The 21,197-nt window shown below is 37.9% G+C and overlaps 2 protein-coding genes across 2 annotated transcripts in view; both read left to right on the forward strand.

Moving 5' to 3' along the window:
• Positions 1-2,869: 2,869 nt before the first annotated feature.
• Positions 2,870-15,904, forward strand: LOC145999893 (NPC intracellular cholesterol transporter 2-like). The gene is made up of 5 exons (XM_083137166.1): positions 2,870-2,917; positions 9,127-9,214; positions 10,147-10,254; positions 11,345-11,523; positions 15,347-15,904. Exons 2-5 carry the CDS (start codon positions 9,127-9,129, stop codon positions 15,434-15,436), a joined length of 465 nt encoding a protein of 154 aa, XP_082993292.1. The 5' UTR covers positions 2,870-2,917; the 3' UTR covers positions 15,437-15,904.
• A 3,336-nt stretch (positions 15,905-19,240) lies between these two features.
• Positions 19,241-21,197, forward strand: part of LOC145999898 (uncharacterized) — a 201,173-nt gene continuing 199,216 nt past the window's right edge. The window contains exon 1 of the mRNA XM_083137172.1: positions 19,241-19,343. The gene's annotated coding sequence lies outside the window, so the exon portion shown is untranslated. The remainder of the gene's footprint in view (positions 19,344-21,197) is intronic.

Below are 21,197 nucleotides of genomic sequence, written 5' to 3' on the forward strand. Positions count from 1 at the left end.
AGATGTAACTGGTGAAGGGTTGCTCACATGCTTGGGCCGGGATTTGAACCAGGATCTTCGATGGCGACATCGAAATTCGACCACTTAACGCCAACCTTTCTTTTCGTTATTTCAATTATCAATTTTTACTTTTTTTTAAAAGAAATTTTCATCAGGACAGAAAAGCATGTTTGCCATGCCTTAGCAAGGATTCGAACATAGGATCGCTGACAACTCCAGCCGGCACATATACGTACACACAGAGAACTAAATGCATCATATCGATTGATGCACCATAATGCATCGATTGATGCACTAAAGTGCGTTTTGTAGCTTCTTCAAGGAATCAAATTCACATTTAATGCATTTTTGTATGTCGTGAAAGAAACACCACAGTGCATCATTTGTTTCAAGTGAGGATTCCTTTCAGTCGAGATGCACTTTAATGCATCAGTTGATGCATCTTCCTGGATCTTTTTGGATGATGCACTTAAACGTTTGGTCTGAGCTACAGAGTTTATGTAACTCAGACAAAACGTATAAGTGCATCATCCAAAAAGATGCATTCTGGTGAATCAAAACGCATTAAGGAGCATCAAAAGGCATCAGCTGATGCATTGAAGTGCATCTCGACTGAAATAAATCCTCACTTGAATCAAATGATGCACTTTGGTGTTTCTTTCACGACATACAAAAATGCACCAAAATGCATTAAATGTGAATCTGATTACTTGAAGAAGCTACAAAACACACTTTAGTGCATCAATCGATACATTATGGTGCATCAGGGCCGTATCAAGGTTTGTGGAGGCCCCTGGGCAAAATGTTTTGTGGGGCCCCCCATTTTCTTATTATTTCTTACTAGGAGCTTTATTAGATAAATATGTTAACCACCAATTTTCAGCAGTTGGAATGGTTCGATACCCGGTGGAGGCACATATTGGTTCGGATCCCACTTTAAACTGTCCAGTCCCGATTAGCCTTACTGTGCATAAAGTGGACTTAAAACACCAAATCAATCAATCAGCAGTTGAAATGGTAGACCTGATTTACGAACACGTCAGTACTCAACAATAACACGTAAGTGGCACACTGTTGAGAAAAGTACTCAATGGCCGAAAACCGAAAGGAAACAATCAACTCATTTCGCCGTCCGTTAGCTTATGTTAGTGCGGTTCACAAAAGTGCTGCTTGAAGTTAGGTGTCCCGCAGTTCACTGATGCACCGAGAGAGAGCGCTATTAGTATCTCCACAATTTTTCCCCTAGAAAAACTCGCAGTTCTAATACGATGTTATTAACGAAAGAAAGTTATGTACTTCGTAGGATTATTTATTATCTTAATCGTATCTGAGAATTGTTTGTTTGAATAAGTGTGCCTTATTTCCACACCACAGCCAATGGTATAAAGTATATTGAGCTTCAGATATCTACAAACAGATCGACTGAGAGCTGTGCTACAATTGGATCCAGAAGAGCGTAGACATACGACAATATTGAAGTTTTTTTTTATTTTTCAAATACAATTTCTTATGTAATTTTTCACAAGCATAGCCAGCTGGCTAAAATATTTTTTGGTGCAGGCCCTTCATAGCTTCCTTTTGGTGGGGGCCCCGGGGCAATTGCCCCAGTTGCCCGTAGGTTAATCCGGCCCTGTGTTACATCAATCAATATGATGCATGTTGTTCTCTGTGTGTACTTTGTTCGTGGAGATTCGTTCATAGCTACAAAGACAGAAAATGAGATAGGTAGCATAACCAACTCTACTTAAAAAATACGTAACAGTTGGGCTGAAAAGTTCGTAGGCTAACATAGTAAAAAATATTTTTTTGACAAAATTCGATTTTATTATTCAATATAGTTGCCTTTGAGGGCGATACAACGATTATAGCGGTCATACAATTTTTCGATGCCATTTTTATAGTACGATTTCTCTTTAGCCTCAAAATAGGCCTCAGTTTCGGCGATTACCTCTTCATCAGTGCTAAATTTCTTTCCAGCGAGCATTCTTTTAAGGTCTGCAAACAGGAAAAAGTCACTGGGGGCCAGATCTGGAGAATATGGTGGATGGGGAAGCAATTCGTAGTCTAATTCATATAATTTTGCCATCGTTTTCATTGATTTGTGACACGGTGCATTGTCTTGATGAAACAGCACTTTTTTCTTCTTCAAATGGGGCCGTTTTTTCGTGATTTCATTCTTTAAACGCTCCAACAACGCTATGTAATAATCTCAGCTATCTCGATCAACTTCACTTTACGATCATTTAAAATTATTTTGTGGACTTTTTTGATGTTTTCGTCGGTAACAGCCTCTTTGGGGCGTTCACTGCGTGCATCGTCTTCGATGCTCATTTCGCCTCGTTTAAATTTAGCAAACCACTTCTCAACGGTTGATTTTCCTGGTGCAGAGTCCGAATAATGTTTATCAAGCCAAGCCTTGGCTTCAACAGTATTTTTGTTCGCCAAAAAGCAATGCTTTATTAACACACAAAATTCTTTTTTATCCATTTTTTCACAATAACAAAAGCTGCTTCACTCACAATGCTATATCTCACGAGCTAATTATCCGGCAGCTGTGAAATTTATACACGTATCTTTTGAAGGTTAGTACTAAGTAAAAATCACATGGATTTAATTTTAGTAACGCCATCTATGAGTCAGCCTACGAACTTTTCAGCCCAACTGTTATATTACTTCCTACGAGTTCCTCCCATACTAATGCAAAAGGTTTACGTCACACATGAACAACGTGTCAAACCAAGGGTTGCCTCATCTTCATAACTCAATCCTCGCATTTCAGTTTGTCAGACAAAAAAAAATATTGCGTGACACATCATAAAAAGAGCATCAATTTTATGCTTCCGGTTATGTGACATTCAGTTCACACAACGTTCTGATAACTACTATTCTGTATCGTTGTGAAGGCCAGTGTAGCCAGGTGAGTTTCATTTTCGTCCAAAATCCTAATGGGTAATTACTATTCGCAAGTGGTTACGTAAAATATCTTATATCTAGGAAAAGGCTATTATGTGGTACTTACAGGAAACTTTGTAGTTATGTGATTGAAGGCAAAGTTGCAGGTAAGTGGGATATACGTAGTTGATAGAAACGTTGTTAAAGCAAATAACTTTTTGATTCTGTATCCATCAAGTTGTCTCGCATTTTTTTGTTACAAGTAATTTTCCAAGCACAGACGTTGTTTCAATGCTGTGACACTCACTTATAATCCTGAAATACGAGGGCTGCTGGAAAAGTTTCTGCAATCAATATGAAAAAAGACATGTGAAATTCTGGGAATGACTTTATTGTTTTTCAAAGTATTCACCCTTAAGATCGATACACTTTTGCATACGCTCAAATCAATTTTGAAAGATTTTTTTCCATTCTGAAGCTGATGCCTCAGAAACCGCTATTCGGAATGCGTCAACAGCTGCTTCAGGCGACACAAACCACGCATCTTGTTTTTCATGTGTGGGAACAAAAAGAAGTCGTTAGGTGATAAACCTGGTGAGTACGGACAATGAGTCATTAATTCGACATTTTTACTGGACAAAAAATCAACAGTCTGGTGTGCTGAGTGGGAACTGACGTTGTCGTGGTGAAGAATAATGCGACGATTTGGGTTTGTTTTACGCAATTCATTGATGACCTCTGGCAAACAAATTGTTGTATACTACTCAGCATTTACAGTCCTTCGATCTTCTAAAGGTATTATTGCCACATGTCCGGTATAACCGAAGAAACAAGCAATCATTTGCTTGGCAGCACTCCTCGAACGAACAACTTTTGTTGGTTTCGGCTCAGTTTGAAACACCCAAAAAGTGGACTACTGTTTAGTTTCGGGTTCATATGAATAGATCCAAGTTTTGTCCCCTGTAACAATGTAGTACACTAAATTTGACTTGCCTCGGTTGAATTTTTTTAGCATTTTCTTACACCAATTTTTACGAGCCTATTTTTGAGCTTCGGTCAAGTTGTGTGGGATCGAATGGCGTGAAAGTTTCCGTACGTTTAGATGACCATGCAAAATCGTATGTCTTGCTTTCATGTCAATGTTCAAGGATGCCCGAATCTCACTGTATGTCACATGCCGATCTCTCTCAATCATTTCACGCACAGCATCAACATTACTGGCAACAACAGACGTGGATGGACGACCTTCACGAAATTCATCACTGAGAAATGTGCGACCACGCTGGAATTTGGAAAACCAATTGTACACAGTCCTATTGGATGGTGCTTCATCCCCAAAAGTCAAATGAAGTCGCTTGATGCATTGTTTCGGTGTTAAACTACATTTGAAATCATAAAAAAATCATTGTCCGAAAGTGTTAATGAGAAATTTCCATTTCCCACACGAAACTACTTCTTCAAACTGCTGTGAAAAAACAACGAATAGGCTTAAACAAACAATCAAAGATAATTTATTCTTCCAATTTTTATAATAGCGGAACACTAGCCCCACTGTTGGTGGTAGTTTGCAGAAACTTTTCCAGCAACCCTCGTATAACATACACATCAATACGTATATTTTAAGGAATGGCGACGATTAAGGGGGGCGTGGGGTGTAGTTGCCCTCGCACCTTCTCCCACTTTTACCCCCGCACTATGCTAAACCTTATCTACCAAGGGTAAGTAAACTGTTCTTGCCCCCCATCGGCACCTTGCCCCCCCTCCAGTTTTGGAACCCAATTGCGCCACTGATTCTAAAGCCTGGTTTACATTGGTCGAGTAGACGGGAGAGTAGCTGGAGCGAGTATGGTCAAGCGAGCTACTCTCCTCGTGTAAACAACTGCGGAGAGCACTGGAGCCAGTACTCGCTCCAGTAGTCAGGACAGTCGAGTGGCTGTCCACGGAGGACAGCGAATAGACCGAGTTGCTTCCTCTCACATCGATTTTTTCACTCGCGCGTAAACTAAACAGACCACTCGATCAATGTAAACGCTTTCTGACGGCAGTGTCTGTGTTGTGTGCGAGTGGAGTGTCAATGGAATTTGTGTCGTTTATAGGAACAAACTACGGGCGTATGAACAGTGATGTGCGTCTACGCGTAAACAACCATAGTCTACATTCTACACGTAGACTATTTTATACACGTAGATTACGTAATCTATGTAAACAACATGACGAAAGGTGATAACTTAGCAAAGGGTGCCGTGGAATTAAAAGAAAATTATACTGCGTATCAGTTGCTGATGTGTGAGGAGAACTTTTCATACTCTTTCTTCCAAATTCGAACAATTTCTCACCTAGGACAAACCTAATATATGAAATATTCTAGTGTTTTATGGGAAAAAGACCACTCTTGACTTACGACTGCCATCTGTTGTCTGTTTTGCATACTAATTATCTTCTTTCATAGTTGATGATTGAAGAGAAGAGAAATTTTGTTGTAAATAGGATTCTTTTCATTTCGTTAGAAACCAATATAGTTGAAAATGTCACTTTCCTTTCATGAAACCCTTGAAAATGCACTTTAGATTGTCTACGTAGTTTATGTAAACTACAACCCAATGTAATCTACCCCGTAGATTACGTGTAGACAACGCATGTAGACGTAAACTTATAGTCTACGGCACATCACTGCGTATGAGGCAATAAGTGTGTGGATGAACTTGATTTATTTGAAGTAAAATTAAAAATAAAGAATTTACGTTCTACGTACAACCAAGAACAATTGAAAGTAAAACAAATCAAGAAAAAAGTTTTCTTTCCCGACATCTCCTCGTGTATTATTTTATTAATTTCTCGTGAAAAAAGTGTGTAAACAGTTTCAGAACGTCTTTTTAAAATCCCCAACGACATCCATGGGTTCATTCTGTCAAAAGAGCACCAGCTACAGCTACTATCCCACTTTGCTGGAATCGAGTAGAAAGTGTGTAAACAGCTAAGCCCCGCGACAGGTTACGTTTGCAGCAGGTTGTATGTATTAATCCGCGCGAGAACGGTGCTCATAATCTTCAGTGCCAGTCTTGCCTCAACCGCCGAGCTGTTCATATCACAGACAGTGAGAAAATCAGCAGTATTGCAGCGGAACTATATTCTGCGCGTACGTTTGTATGTGCGAAAAGTTGCTGCAAACCTAACCTGTCGCACGGCTTACTCGCCATAGAAGGGTCGAGTCTAGCAGACAGACCAGTAACTCGTCCCAGTAACTCTCCCGCTCACTCGACCAATGTAAACCAGCCTTAAGATGTGAAAGAATATTTGTTAATGTATTACAAATACCTTACAAAAGTTTGGGAAATATTATTTTAAGTGTTCTGCTTGCACACACAGATTAATGGAAACTTGAAAATATTTTATAATGGGGTGTGAAACACTGAACTTTACCGGAAATCGGCCCCTGGACCTCTTACTAACAATGCGATAGAGTTAACTACTCCAATATCTTACACACTGTTCTCTCAGATCCGATTGGCCTATCCGTACAGTGGGATCCATGAATATTACCGTGCAAATTGTCCATCACCATGTTCGTGCACTTTATTCGACCCAATAAGAGCTCCAAGAATTAAAAGGAAACTCAAAACAAGCTGTTGACAACTTCTGCACCAGCATACATAAAGATCCATCGCTTTAAAGCACATAGGATGTAAGAGAAAAAAAAATCATGAAAATAGTCATGGACAATTTGAACGGTAATTCTCGTTGATCCCACTGTACATGTAATAGAATGATTGATTTGATATATTTTACTTCACTTTTCTGCCACTTTTGGCTAATCGTGATGAATAGTGACGTGAAGGAACAATCACAAACACACGCATGGACAAGACACAAGACAAGTCTCACAGACAAGGCCGCCCGCAGGGAAGGGCCAGGGGCACACTTGCCCCCCTGAAATGTCTAGAAAGAGTTAATGTAATTCGAATTGTGAAATTGTGGCGATATTTTATAACAAAAAATATTATAGCAATTATTATTATTATTATTATTATTATTATTTGAAATAGGGTTACATTTAAGCGTAAAGGCTATTTTACAATGATTATCTAACTATAAAAAACAGCCTTTTGTCAGTATACAGTTATGCAAATTGTATATGGAAATTAGAAATGTATGTAATATCTTTAAAAAAAAACATTAGTAGTAGTAGTAGTAATAATAATAATAACAAAAATAATAGGAACAATAATAGCAATAGTAATATCAATAATAATAATATTAATAACAATAATAATAATAGATTAAAAGTGATCCTGCCCCCTGAGAAAAAATCCTGAATGCGCCCTTGCACACAGAGGTTTATACTGGTTGTGGGCCTAGACGCCAGAGCCTCGCTTGTCTGTGAAATGCGGTACAGGCTGCACTACGTAGAAGAGAAGCTGACATTTTGGTGTCTCAATAGACACCCTTGCAGCACCAATAGAACAATTTTTCATTCTTCACAGTCTATTGTAATTTTGAAGCAGAAGGAAGTTTCGACACTTTTTACACTATTGTGAAAACATATACTGAAAAGTACTAGGACTAGAAAATAGATAATATCTTACATTTTGTGCAATATCTTTTTTTTAGGATCTAGAATAATAGTGCGTCACGAATTTCGGAATGGAAAGAAAGCTGAAAATTAGTTTTGGAGGGTTCATTCAAATATGGTATCCATTGAAAAGCACGTTTTCTCCTAAATCTGGTTGAATTTAACAGTACTGTTCAAGAAGTTCTCACTCAACCCCTCCCCCCCCCCCTTTCTTAAAATTCTGGAGGACCGCTCTCCTACGGCGGCGCCACGAATTTTCAAAATACTTCCACTCGACTCGTAATGTTTATGACAGACTTTTATTGTTATAATTTTGAAAATACAGTAATAGGCTGTTATGAAGTTCAACCGTTTTTGGGGGGGCTCATTCGAAAACGGTTAACCAATCCAATTTTGAACTTTCCAGGTATACTCCTCCCCCACCATTTCGCTCGGGCATCGCCTTATAGGTGCACCAAGATATTCAAAATACCACCTCTCGACTCACCCTTTACGTTTTGTGCGGTACCTTTCAGACCTATGTGCAATTTAGTATTCATTTCTAAACTATTACTCTTGTACAAAGTTGCAGGCTCACACCGTATATTCAAGTTTAACTTCAGCTAATTGTTATTTTGGTATCATTTTCCACCAACAAGAATTGGCCGACGCATGTGAAACTTAAGAATGGGTGAAATTTGTTGATGATGTAAGTTTCTCGAACAATGCAGGCCAGAGCGTAAGTGAAGCTCTGGACATAAACTGCTGATTGTAAGAGTTTCAGAAGTGCACGAAACAAATTCCAAACGTTACTGTAAGAAGGAATAAGGTAGAAGCAAGAAGGTAATTTCAGATTCAAGGAATGGTAAAAAATAACATTGTACCTATTATTGTAACTTTCTATGTGAGGACTTGAAGTTGTTCGAACACGTTTCTACATATCATGGTTGCAAGGTATTATGTTTTTTCCTTCGTCTTGTAAAACAACTTAAAATGACTAATATTCAAATCATAGAGACTGACTTTAGGAACGAGGGAAGTCAAGGGCATTTTGTTCCCCTACATAGAGAATTGATTGATTGATTGACTGATTTGGTGTTTTAAGTCCACTTTATGTACAGTAAGGTTAATTGAAACTAGACCTACAAGTGGGATCCGAACCACTATGTGCCTCCACCGGGTATCGAACCCGGGACCCCTTGATTACAAGGCGACAACGTGCCATCGGTGAGGTCCCTCATAGAGAATTATATAGGCCTACACACACACATGATGGTTTATATCAATCTTGCACCTCCTCCCATCAAATTTACATGAAGATTCCACTACAGATTCAAATTAAATTGAGGCCTCTCCGCAGTGGCGTGCCCAGGATTTTCGAAAGGGGGGGCGGAGGGGGTGACGAATACTATTTTTTAGTAGTCAGCCCTCATTGGCCATCTTTTCTGCCTTTGACGTTCTATTTATCAGGAATACTAGGCCAAGCGGAGGGGTATGAAACCCACCAGGACTGCCTTCCCGATGGCGTCGTGGTAATGTTGTCACAGTGCTCATACTGTAATCGGCCACTTGATCTACAGTAATTTAATTACAATAATTAATTTACGTATTGCATGTGAAAGCTGTTATTCTTGGAAACTTGGTGGGAAATCATATTAATTTCTAATTTGTATTTTTCCATGAAGATGCTATTTTCAAGGAAATTCAAGATGATATTTATTATATTATTTGGTGTCATTACTGGTGCTCTGTCCACTCCAGTGATGAAATGTGGTAAGTTTCTTTCATATTTTTATCCCTTTTTGTAATTTAAGTATAATCATACTGCCCCCTTGCAAATTTAACTTAATTAAAAAGCTACTGGGCAGCTTAGCAAGCTTGTGGAAGACGCCAAACCATTAGTGTTCGTTATAATGGCACTCTAATATCAAGAACTTGTGTTAGGCCAGAGAATTTCATCTTAAAAACAGGGTTGTTAAAGGTTCAGAAACCCATAAATTCTATTGGGTTCCGTCGTAGGACCGGAACCTTTTTCCGGTCCTTTTTTATTGTTTCATTGAGAAAAGGTTCCTGGACCGAATTTAAATTGATCCGGAAAGAAAAGGTTCCTGGACCGAATTGAAATACTTTTCAGATAAAAACGTTCTTTAGGGTTCAGAACCAATTTACGCTTGCTGATTTTCTCCCGTGGACCGGAATTGAATTTATTTATAAGTCCTGGAACTTTAACAACTCTGCTTAGAAAACCAAATTTCACAATTTTAAGTATCACCAAATACTAAATCACTAAATGGCTAATAAAAGTAAAAATACAAAAATATTTTATTGATTTATTGCAATGTTAAGCTACGTGCATGCGAAATGCACAAATTTTATTGTAAATTTTGGTTTTCACACTATTACAATCTCATATAATAGATTTGAACATGATTTTTGACGAACCATATTTATGCTTCTTTAAGATTGTGCTCGTGAGCTGTGGACACGTTGATTTTCCAACACACCATGTTGCACGTTTGCGCATGCGCACGCTTTTACATCTTGTTCGTAAACGCACAGCAAGCTTGGGTATAATTTCTTAATTAACACAAGAATGAGAACCACAGACTTCCTCGTTTTCAAGACCTCAAGAAATACGTGAACTATAAAGATAAAATCACCATTGGTGTAAATGTTATTAATTTATTCATTACATTCTATTTCAGCTGAAAACAAAACTTTGCCCAGGGATATCCACATTTCAAATTGCGAAAAACATCCATGCAAACTTGTGCTAGGGACAGATGTATCCATGCAATTCAAGTTCACACCAGGTATGTATTTCTATTATTTATTTAATAAATACATTTGGGATTAGAGTCACGGGTGCCCATTCCCACTAAGGCCAGTGACGTGTCAAATGGAGCCTGAATTTTCAAAATTAGTTCTCAAAAAACTATTTTTTTAAAAATATTTCAAGTTCGCTTATGGCAATTCCCATTACCTTTTTTTTTTAGAAAAAAATACGATGTTGAATCAGAATAACAAATATACGATTATAAATTTTTGCACTGTTACTAGCTAATTTTAAAATCTATAATGATATGGGTTGAATCGGCCATATTATTAGAATGTATTGCGTAGTTATTCTTGCTGTTACGGGATGAGCCTTCTTTCGGAAGGCCACACCAGCGCAAGAACTAATTACTTTTAATCCAATCCAATTAATAAATTAAAGTTTTAAGGTCGCATTTTAAAATGTGTAGCTTTGCTACCTTAGCGCGTATTTGAAAAAAAATATATTAGTTTTGTCAACGCCTGTATATACAGAGTGCGGCAGAAATATGGAGACGTTTTACAAATCGCGCCATCAGAATCTCCCGACAGATGGCGCGCAAGTTCATGTGTCGTTGTGTGCAGCAGTGCATAAGCCTTCAGTAGCCAAGAGGCGTTGGTCGAGTGAGCATCGTGCATTCGCAGTGGAATGTTACTTTAAGAATAACGATTCACGTTCGCGGGACTTAACTGTCTGTGATTTATTTTTGTGCGGGTTGTTGAAGCGAAATGTCTACATGACCCAACCTGGCACGTTGAATGACTTGAAAGAGACTATTCGCGCTGCAATACAGCAAATTTCTCTGGAGATGCTGCACAAGGCTATGGCTGCTGTAGGTCGACATGCAGAATTTTGTTTCAGGGAGAATAGCGCCCACCTGACTGACATTAGTTTCAAGACATAGGCATCACATCAAATGCTGTTGTATGTACTTTCCAGTCATGTAAGTGTTTTCATTGCTATTCTCAAGTGTAATATAGATCTTGTAAATTTAAATCTACTCAATATTTCTGCCGCATCCTGTATACATAATTCAGCTAAATACCTTTTGAATAGTACTTATCTGCAACTTCGGAATATATCTTCAGAAACCGATGTGGATCAGCTAGTGGCAGATGTGCGAGGACTTATAGGAAGCATACCGATTCCGTTCCCAGGACAAGACAAGGATGGATGCAAGAATCTTATTAATGGTGAATGTCCGCTCAAGGCTGGTGTGGAATATACGTACGGCACTAATCTTCCGGTTGACAAGAAATATCCACAGGTAATGTAATTCGTATTGTCGTGATTAGAAAATTTAACTTCACACAGGGTGTCCCAAAGTAGTGTTTACACTATTTGAATGTTAATAACAGAGAAACTATTAAAGATAACTTGACTGGACCTTTTGTATTTGAAGCTGCAATATCTACATTGAGTGTGTATGTGAGCGTGTGTAGGTATTGTGTTGTTTTTAGTTCCATCACAGCCCACCAGGCGGTAGGTATTAGTGTACCAATAGTGGCAGAGGTGAGCAAGTTTTCCTTTGAGCAATGTAAGAAGTGTCAAATAACCACAGTTTAACACCGTTACATTTCTACCTCTGGGAAACTGAAGAACTATGTGTACCCCACAAAGTCATGGTCACTGGATGACATGAAACATGCGATTGGCACTACCTGTGCTTCCCTTCCTGTGGAAACCATATCTGCTGTTTGTTGATTTGTCGATCTGTTCTATAGCATTGCAGACAAAGTATTGCTGCCAATGGACATCTGTAACTTTAAGGTATGTGACACGCAAAATAGTTCACATTTACTGTTTTAGTGCTTCCATTATTAATGCTCAAAGAGTGTAAACACTATTTTTGGATACTCTGTATCTGGCATACATGTCACACAAGTGCATCTAGTACAGTGGGATGCACAAGTATTACTCAGCAGATTGTCCATGACTATTTTTCATTAATTTTCTCTTACATCCTTGGGGGTTTCAATGATTGTATTTTTACGCATGCTAGTCCAGAAGTTGTCAGCATCTTTTTTGGTATTTTGTTTCAATTCCTGAAGATCTCATTGGCCAAAACAAAGGGAATAAACATGGTGATGGCTTTGGTATTAGAGGAAGTGTACAAAATGCGGGCCCCGTCCTTGAAGCGGACCCCCTTCCCTGCATTTCTGTTCTGGATGGCGCTGTAGCCTGGCAGAAGTACATGAAGCTGGTAACTTACGTTATTGTGGCATGCAGTGCTTGCGCCCATGTTGATTACTGCGTGTGTTGTTCTCCAATCAGCTCGTGAGTGATTTTGGCCAAGTACAAAGTTTTATTACTCTCACTTTCAATTGCTGTAGCTACTTTGGTCATTTGAGAGGCAAATGCGTCAACTCTTCTATATACTTAATCGGAGTATAGAAGCTATCACTTGTATGCTATTGGTAAGTACTGGATGTGAATACTTGAGAAATATTTATCATGAAAAATAACCTCTAGTGGTTCTAAAGTGGGCCTCTTGTGTTGTTGTGCAAGAAGAACAGAATGCGCTTTCGTCTACATTCTAATCATGGAATTCTGGTACAGGTTCCAAGAGAATAGATATGACGAGAACAGGGGAGAAACCAAGAATCAAGATAATATGGCCATATAGATTCACGTGGCCTCCCGATGGCGCAGTGGTGGCGTCTCCGCCTTGTAATAAAGGGGTCCCGGGTTCGATACCCGGTGGAGGCACATTGTGGTTCGGATACCACATTAAACTGTAAGTCCAGTCCCAATTAGCCTTACTGTGCATAAAGTGGACTTAAAACACCAACTCAATCAATCAACAGCCTATCATGTATCGTATTTAAGCTCATATCACTATAATTTAAGCTTTTACTGCTTTTAATTGTACTAAATATAAGGAGGCCCACCATAGGAACGATTTTTTGGCTTCAAGGTTTCCTTGATATGCGCCAAGAACAAAATGAGGGCCAACATTTGGTACACTTCCTCTACTTGTGCATCCCACTGTACCAGATCGATTGATAGATTTAAGGTCATTTCTCGTCGCTTTTCTGTCACTTTTGACTAGTTGTGACGGTGAGGATGAGTGATGATATGATAAAATTGATGAAACGACACTGACAAAGATCACTCATGCCAGGATTCGAACATGAGACGTGGTAGCGTACTGTATTAATCACTATACCACGGAGGTCGGCTATCCATTAGTACCAGATCGGTTAACAATATCAAGCCATGATATTCTAATAGCAAATTTTCAATGGCAACTTCTACCATCGCCGTAGGGTTAGGCAACACACATAACGCCTTGCAAGGAAGTGAGTATTTCAGAATGTAGGTGTCCCATTTTTTTTTTTGCTGGTGACTGTAGATTGCAGCATAACGGACGTAACAATAAAATAAACACTCTTACGCTTATGGTATGTTAAGGCCTTCATACAGTCAATGTAAGGTACGAGACAACATTTTCTTAACTGTAGACAGTGATGTGCTTTAGACTATGTCTACACCTACATATTGGCTTATAGTATGCTGCACATAGACAATGTATACTTCACTAAAATTAATTTAATCCTATCATATATATACGAGGGATGATCGGAAAAAAAGGTTACAAAGCCTATTATGGCGTATGTGTTAGACATAGCTGGAAGATCAACACACCTGATGATGGAGGGCACTCAACACTAGTCCTCGATGTAATCACCTTTTTTGTTCAAGCACTTGTCACAACGGTAGATGAGGTTTTCCATACCGGTTGCACAGAAATCCGCGTCAAGTTCTCGTAGCCACCGTGAGGCAGCTCTTTTGACATCATCACATGTCAGATAATGGTGGCCAGCCAACCAAATGGTAGTCCCAGCTCAGCTGATATTGAGCGTAATGTTCTTCTTTTGTCCTCACGAATACACTCATCCACAAGAGCACAGTTCACGTCAGTGGTTGAGGTACTGGGCCTACCGCTGTGTCCAGGGTTGTCATTAACAATACTGGTCCGTCCTTCTTTGAAGTCACGACACCACTTCGCTACATGTTGCCTTGAAATTGTCCCCTCCCCATACACCTCCACAATCTGCCTATGAATGTCAGCAGGTGTAGTGTTTTTGGCCCATAGGAACCGCACCACTGCCCTCACTTGTACTCTTGACAAATTTTCTAGACGAGTCACCATTTTAAATGTCCGCTTCTCGGGTATACATGGTCAGAATCCGAAGTCCTCAAACTCGCAACAAGACAAACATGTTATTAATTTACACATAAATTTTCGTTAAGTTACAGTGAATAAAACAAAAGTTATATGCTTTGTAACCTCTTTTCCGATCATCCCTCGTATATATATATTCTGTCATCAGTTTATAGAAAATATCTCAGCAGGTGTAATAGATAGTAAAACAAATCTGAAAAAAGAGACCACCAGAAGACATCATAATGTAATTGCAGCTATAGTCTTGAAATCCAACGCTTGGATGGACAAATTAGTATCGTTAGTACAGGTAAATGTCCCAATCTATGGAAACAACATTCGACAATAATGTAGGCTATTTTAAGAACAATTGTGTTTTAACTTTAATATATCTTCTTTATTTCTAATTTCTGATTTATATATTTAATGTATATTATTACAACCATCTTTTATGTATTCTAACCTTACTCTGTAAAATAGTTTTATGCATATATGTTAAACACACGGTGTTGTATACAGGTATAAATCTGTTAAGAACACTTAAGTAAATGCATTTCAATTGAATTCAATATAATTATCGATATGTCGTTGTATACAATGCGATGCACAAGCATTTCTCGGCAAATTTTTTCAACAATTTTCTCTTCAATCTACATGTTTTTAAGGAATGAATTTTTACGTATGCCGGTGCAGAAGCTATGAAGGAATTGTTTAGAAGTTGTTTTAATTCTTGAAGCTCCCATTGCATAAAACGAAGAGAACAAACATGGTGATTGACAATTTGCTTTGTAGTACTTATGAATCCCACTATACAGGTGAATATTAATAATCGATTGGTCGATATATTACGTAGATTATATCTTTTTTACATAAATTTATTACATTTTATTATCAATTGAAGTAATTTTCATATTTCTTTCAGATGTCTCTAAAAGTAGAATGGGAATTGTTCGACGATTCCAACGATACCATTGTTTGCATGAAAGTACCTGTGAAAATATCGAAAAACTGAAGTCATCTGTAGTTTCAGGGACGAGTTTAGCACCAAAATATCCAACAACAGTGTCTACATAGCCTAATTGAGACAGTCAAAGTGACGGGAAATAAGATTAAATAATACAAGTGATATATTTTACAGTATTAATAGTGTTTCCAGAGAATTAAAGATTGAACTCATATAATTTAACTTGAAATGATAAACAGACAATCATTTTAAAATTTCAGGACTGAGTGGCATCTACTCAAGTATGTTTTCTTGTACAATAAGACATTTGCACTTATGGAAATCTTCTCTTTTCAAAAGCAAACAACAAGCAGTGCCTATGTAATTCACATAAATACTCGTATGTCAGTCTTTACACCAGATAAACAACCCTATTTTTCTATAATATGCACCATAATTTCCATTCCCACCCCCAGTTTCTTCACGTGTATTGCATTGTATTTCCTACTTTTTCTAGGATATAAAAAAATAATATTGTATCCTAGCATAATGAAATAAAATATTTTTACAATATATTAGGAATTTCTTTGATGATATTACATTAGGTATGGTGTCTGGAGAGGACTTAGAACTGTTCAAATCTCGTCTCGATTTATAAACATCCATCTCGTTCTCGTTTCTGTCTCGAGTCTCGAAATATATAGGCGAGACAAACAACTTTACTCAATAATCTTTATTCTTTTGACGCCTCGTTTCAATGCTACGAGCCCAAATGAAAAGGATTTTATCCTAAATTATGTGCAACCTCGCAACACGGGTTCATAATTTTCACTAGTTAATTATCTTTACAATTATCTATAAATAATTAGCTAGATATCTGTTTTGTATGCCATAATTGTTTTTCCACAGAGGCGAAACAGTGGAAGTGAAGAATCAGGTAAAAGCAGGACTGGATCTGTAGCTCAGTTGATTAAATAATAATAATAATAATAATAATAATAAAGGAAAATAAATTAAAAATAAAATAAAATAATAAGTAAAACCTTAGCGACAGCCCTCGAAGGGCCTTGGCCTATCTCCCGACTGCCAGTCTCCCTTCAACAATACTATCTAGAGGTGTGGAGTTCTTCAACCAGTAATGGGGGTGACGTGTGGCCAGCACGTCGAACCCCAACCGTTACAGGAGATATCCGTGACCGGGTTACGCTACTCACTCGTAGCTCCCCAATCTCCTCACGATGGTGGGTTGCCACCGGTCCTATACACAGGCCGAGAACTCAGAGACTGAACCCTGGCGGACTCGAACCCATGCCGTCTCGCAGTCGGAGCCCAAAGCACAGCGCCTTAGACAGCAGGGTACGGAGGAGGATAATTAAAAATAAGTAAGTAAAAAAATAATAAAAGAAGAAAAAATAAAATTAAAAACACAAAGGAAAAAGGAAAAAGAAAAATATTAAAAAATTGAAGAGCAATGGAATCGTGTGCCAGAGAACAAGGTTCGAATCCTGGTAGAGCTTATATTTTTCGCTTGAATATCTACGTAGTATAGGTCCTGTGTCTTTGGAGGAGGAGGTACGTTAGGTTGAAGAGTGTGCATCTATCCCACAACCACAGGGTATAAGCTAGACTATGTGGTGTAAACATAATATGTCTAAATTCTGACGTCACAATTCCATTATTGGCATCTTGTGAGGTTAGTGGTTCTTTCTCGAGTCTGAGCTCTTCCATAGTGCTAACAATAAATCAAGGTAAATAAATTTGGTATAATTCCATACTGACATATCATCGACAATTTTTAAAATCTCTCTATAAAAATTAAAGGTTTAGAGTACGTCCATGTAAGGCATACTATTGATTGAATGATTTGGTGTTTTAAGTCCGCTTTATGCATAGTAAGGCTAATCGGGACTGGGCCTACAGTTTAAAGTGGGATCCGAACCACTATGTGCCTCCACCGGGTATCGAACCCGGGACCCCTTGATTACAAGGCGACGACATACTATTGTATTTGGTAATTATAATTTAATACTGGCATATCATCGGCGAATCTTTTGAATCCATTTAAAAACCTCCCATGTTAAGAATATATCAAAGGCATACTATTATCACATTATGTTGGGTTAAGATAGGACGGTTAGCAACACTAGGATGAAACAAAAAAGTGGCTTTGAGTTCGCCGCTTCGAGTTCGTGAGTCCTAGGTTTCCTTGTTGCTTTTGAGTATCCGACTTGTCAGCTGGCGAATCTAAGGTTTCAAGTTCGCTTGCTCAATGTTCGAAACCAATCGAGTTCGTAGCTGTTATTGCATGCGTTATGTTATCCATACGTTACAAATTAAATAACTGATATGTTGCAAGTAAATAGTTGTGTCGGAATAAAACCTGCCTTCGCAACGAACTATGCTCTGATCACTGAAATAAATGAATGAATGACTCCCTCCCTCCCTTTTTTAGAAATAAAAATTACGTCTTCGTATAGCAGTTCTTAAGCAGCTATTATATTTGTCATGCAAATGAAATGTAACATGAAAAACGTGTGTCTGCTCATTTGTTTTTTTAGATAACAATTAACAATTTTATTTAAAAGTAGGCTACGTATTTACATTAAGAGGCCAACGTAACAGTTTTATGCCGCCCTCGGTAGCCGAGCGTGTTGTGTGGTCGGCTCAACTCGCTTTGATCCGGAGGTCTCGGGTTCGAGTCCCGGCGAGGGCATGGGTGTGTTTTAATGTCCGCAACAGACTTGTAAAGAAAGGACATGTGACGGGTGCAAAGAACCTTAGTGTTGACGTACTCATAAAAAAGCGAATATTTACAATATTTAACAGTTTTATTTAATTATTTACATAAATGCTAACACAAATCGCAGGCAAATAGTTTTACGTTTTTGTTCTTGCTACAATATTTTACTTTTTAAATTTAATCTTGCAAAAATAAATAAACACATAGCACGCCCTGCTTTAGCAATAATGCCTTTGATCATAGCCGTTCCCGCTTTCGCAATACAGACTTTTCATAAGCTATCCTTGCGTACTTTACTGCAAGCCAGTGTTGAATAAACTCAAAGACTTTAGAATTATTTTCCCCTTATTCTTTGGACTAGAGGAAGAAATTTCGAGAATAACTAAATATCGTACATATCAATATTGCCTGAAAGTCGTGTTTTCGACCTCAAATTGTTCAGAATTCACTAAACAACATACTGGTATAATTGTCATATCACCTCGTTATTTTGAAACTCTTTGTAGTAAAAATGTTAACAATACTCATAATTATTTACTTAGTATATAGTAATAAGTCATATGTTTTTCTGTCTCCGTTCATAGCCCCCCCAAAGTTGATGGTTTAGCGGTCTCAGCCCCCCCAAATTTGATGGTCTAGAACATTTTAAATGTGTATTTAAAGTTAAGTTCATGTGGCACAATACAGAGTAAACTTTACAAGAGAAGAAAAGTAATACATTAGATCCTCTTAAGCAAAATTATTTGGGAGGCTCTGCCCCCACATCATTAACATTTGGGGGGCTCGAGCCCTCCCCCCCAAACCCCATGGAGTCGGCGCCTATGCTGCTCGTATTTTCGGGTCTCGACGTGTGAAACGTTACTGCAGTGCAAACTTAACATCTCGGGGTTTACTCGTACAACGTGAGATTGCTGACATATCGTGTCATTTTTAAGTCCATTATCTGCACTGTTCTTTTTTCGTCCTATCCGAGAATACAGTACGATGCAAGAGTTTTCCTAGTGCATGCGTTAAATAAGCTTAACAGCTGTCTCTTGTTTCAGTAAAGGCACGTTTAATGTTGAAAATGTACTAGAGTTTGCAACATTTAGAACTCGTAAAGTGAAGCTCGCGTAGTGATACAAGCACAGCGCCATGGGTTTGTGCAAGGGCTAACTTGTCTACAGCAGAAGAAAACTATGTTCGTAATATGTGCATAAAATGCTGCTCCAAAAAAGGGACAATATCAGTAATAACGTAAGTACACCGTCGTATTACTACAGCAAATGTTTCTCATGATTTAGCATGTTAAATGTTAACGAAATGAATGAAGGAATTTTCTTACGACAACCTTCTAAACAAAACTTCCCACCTTCGCCATTGCTGTTTGGAGTGATTCATGACATATGGCTTTGTGTTTTCGTTTCGTGACTTCAAACTGGAACTTGATACTTGAAGAGAGTAGCAGCTAAGAGTTAAGAGCTTTACTTTACAGTAGAATGTATACATATTACGAAGTAAATTGGCCATCGATATTTCTCTTACATGCTCATGCAGAGGTAAAGGTTATTAATAGCTTCTTTGACATTGTGTTTAATTTCTTGTCTTCACATGTAATAAAGAGTACTAACATAGCAATTTGATGATAGCATTTATGCATCATATTCTACAAGATTACAATTTGTGTCTTGAGGTAGAAATAAAGCTGTGGCTATATGTATGCACAGTATATTATTTCGATCCTTTTTCTTTTTTAAGAAAGTACGATTTATAAGCACAATGACCTTCAACAAAAATGTCCTGTACTTTACATACGTACACATCCAGATTTCATTTTCACAGCGATGGAAAGATATTGTAGGCAAGCAACAGGAAAGTAAAACAAAGTAACTCTGACTGTAAACTAATTTAGGCAGATACACTTTGGTGTTAACATCTGTCGAATCACCTTTAACGTGTGCGGAACTTGCACTGACAATTTCGATTAGTGTTTTCGTGACAAATTTTCTTCTGATTTTCAAGGATTCCAAGTACAGATTATTTTTTATGAAGATTACTACAAGTACGTAGTGTGTGAAGGGAAGGGGTTAATCACTAACCTCATTAATTGTTCTTTTACATTTGACTTGTTGTTTATAGACGATGCATAAGATTTCGTTCATATTAAGTACAAAATTAGTCCATTACTGGCTGTTGTAAGGCTGTGGAAGATGTTTTTTTTTCTAGGTATCATATAGCTTCGTCACGAGGCGCCAAACAGAAAATCTTTCATAAAAGACATTGTTTGCTTTTATGAAATCTCTGCGCTGTGAAATTTTGTGCGGCGAGATGTTGTATGGTTTATATACAGTACTATACACTTCTAGAACGAGACGGGTGTTTGTAATCGAGACAAGACCGAGAATGACGCAATAATTCACAACTTGTGCTCGATACCACCCCATAATTCTGTGATGCATTGCATTGCTCATCAATCGAGCTTAAATACTGTCGCATTGCCTGAAATATAGGGGTTGTAAAGAGGTGGGATTATCGCGACGCGTAGTGTATTGCATTTTCCTTATTGTACGTTGAGTTTCTATCACTTTTGACTAATCGTGACAATGAGGATGAATTATTATTATTAGATTAAGTGGATGAAGAGGCACTCATAAATAAACACCCCATTTTCTCGACCCGGCCCTATGGAGGGGCAATGGAAGCCCAGCGTATCAGATCTCGCGCAAGATAAAAATAATGGTTTGTGTGCCGTTTAGTACGATTTTACTGGTCACTGATGCTTCCAATAAAGCAGCTTATCTGTTTCTTTCTGGCTTTTAAATTGTTTTGGCATACTTACAAAATATACAAACCACTAATATCATGTTCAGAAAATCGTGTTAAAATATTTCAATAAAAATTAGTTTGTTTAATTTAGAGGGAAATCATGACGTGAAAATGTTATTTGATTTTATATGAAACAATGAAAATTAACTACAGCGTCAAAATTCAATGAAAAGAAATCAAAACAGAATTATGTTAGTGGTTATGGTTAAACATTGCCATTTTGATAATAATAGTTTCATATTGAACCCGCGGAGTGTTGTAATTAACTATCCATAATTCTCAGTT

Source organism: Lepisma saccharinum, chromosome 16 (genome assembly GCF_977018435.1).
Source record: "Lepisma saccharinum chromosome 16, izLepSacc3.1, whole genome shotgun sequence".
Taxonomy (NCBI): domain Eukaryota; kingdom Metazoa; phylum Arthropoda; class Insecta; order Zygentoma; family Lepismatidae; genus Lepisma; species Lepisma saccharinum.

Coding starts and splice junctions, on each gene's coding strand:
- LOC145999893 (XM_083137166.1), top strand. CDS start 9,127: ATGCTATTTTCAAGGAAATTCAAGATGATATTTATTATATTATTTGGT. Junction 9,215..10,146: donor CACTCCAGTGATGAAATGTG/GTAAGTTTCTTT, acceptor ATTCTATTTCAG/CTGAAAACAAAACTTTGCCC. Junction 10,255..11,344: donor GCAATTCAAGTTCACACCAG/GTATGTATTTCT, acceptor ATATATCTTCAG/AAACCGATGTGGATCAGCTA.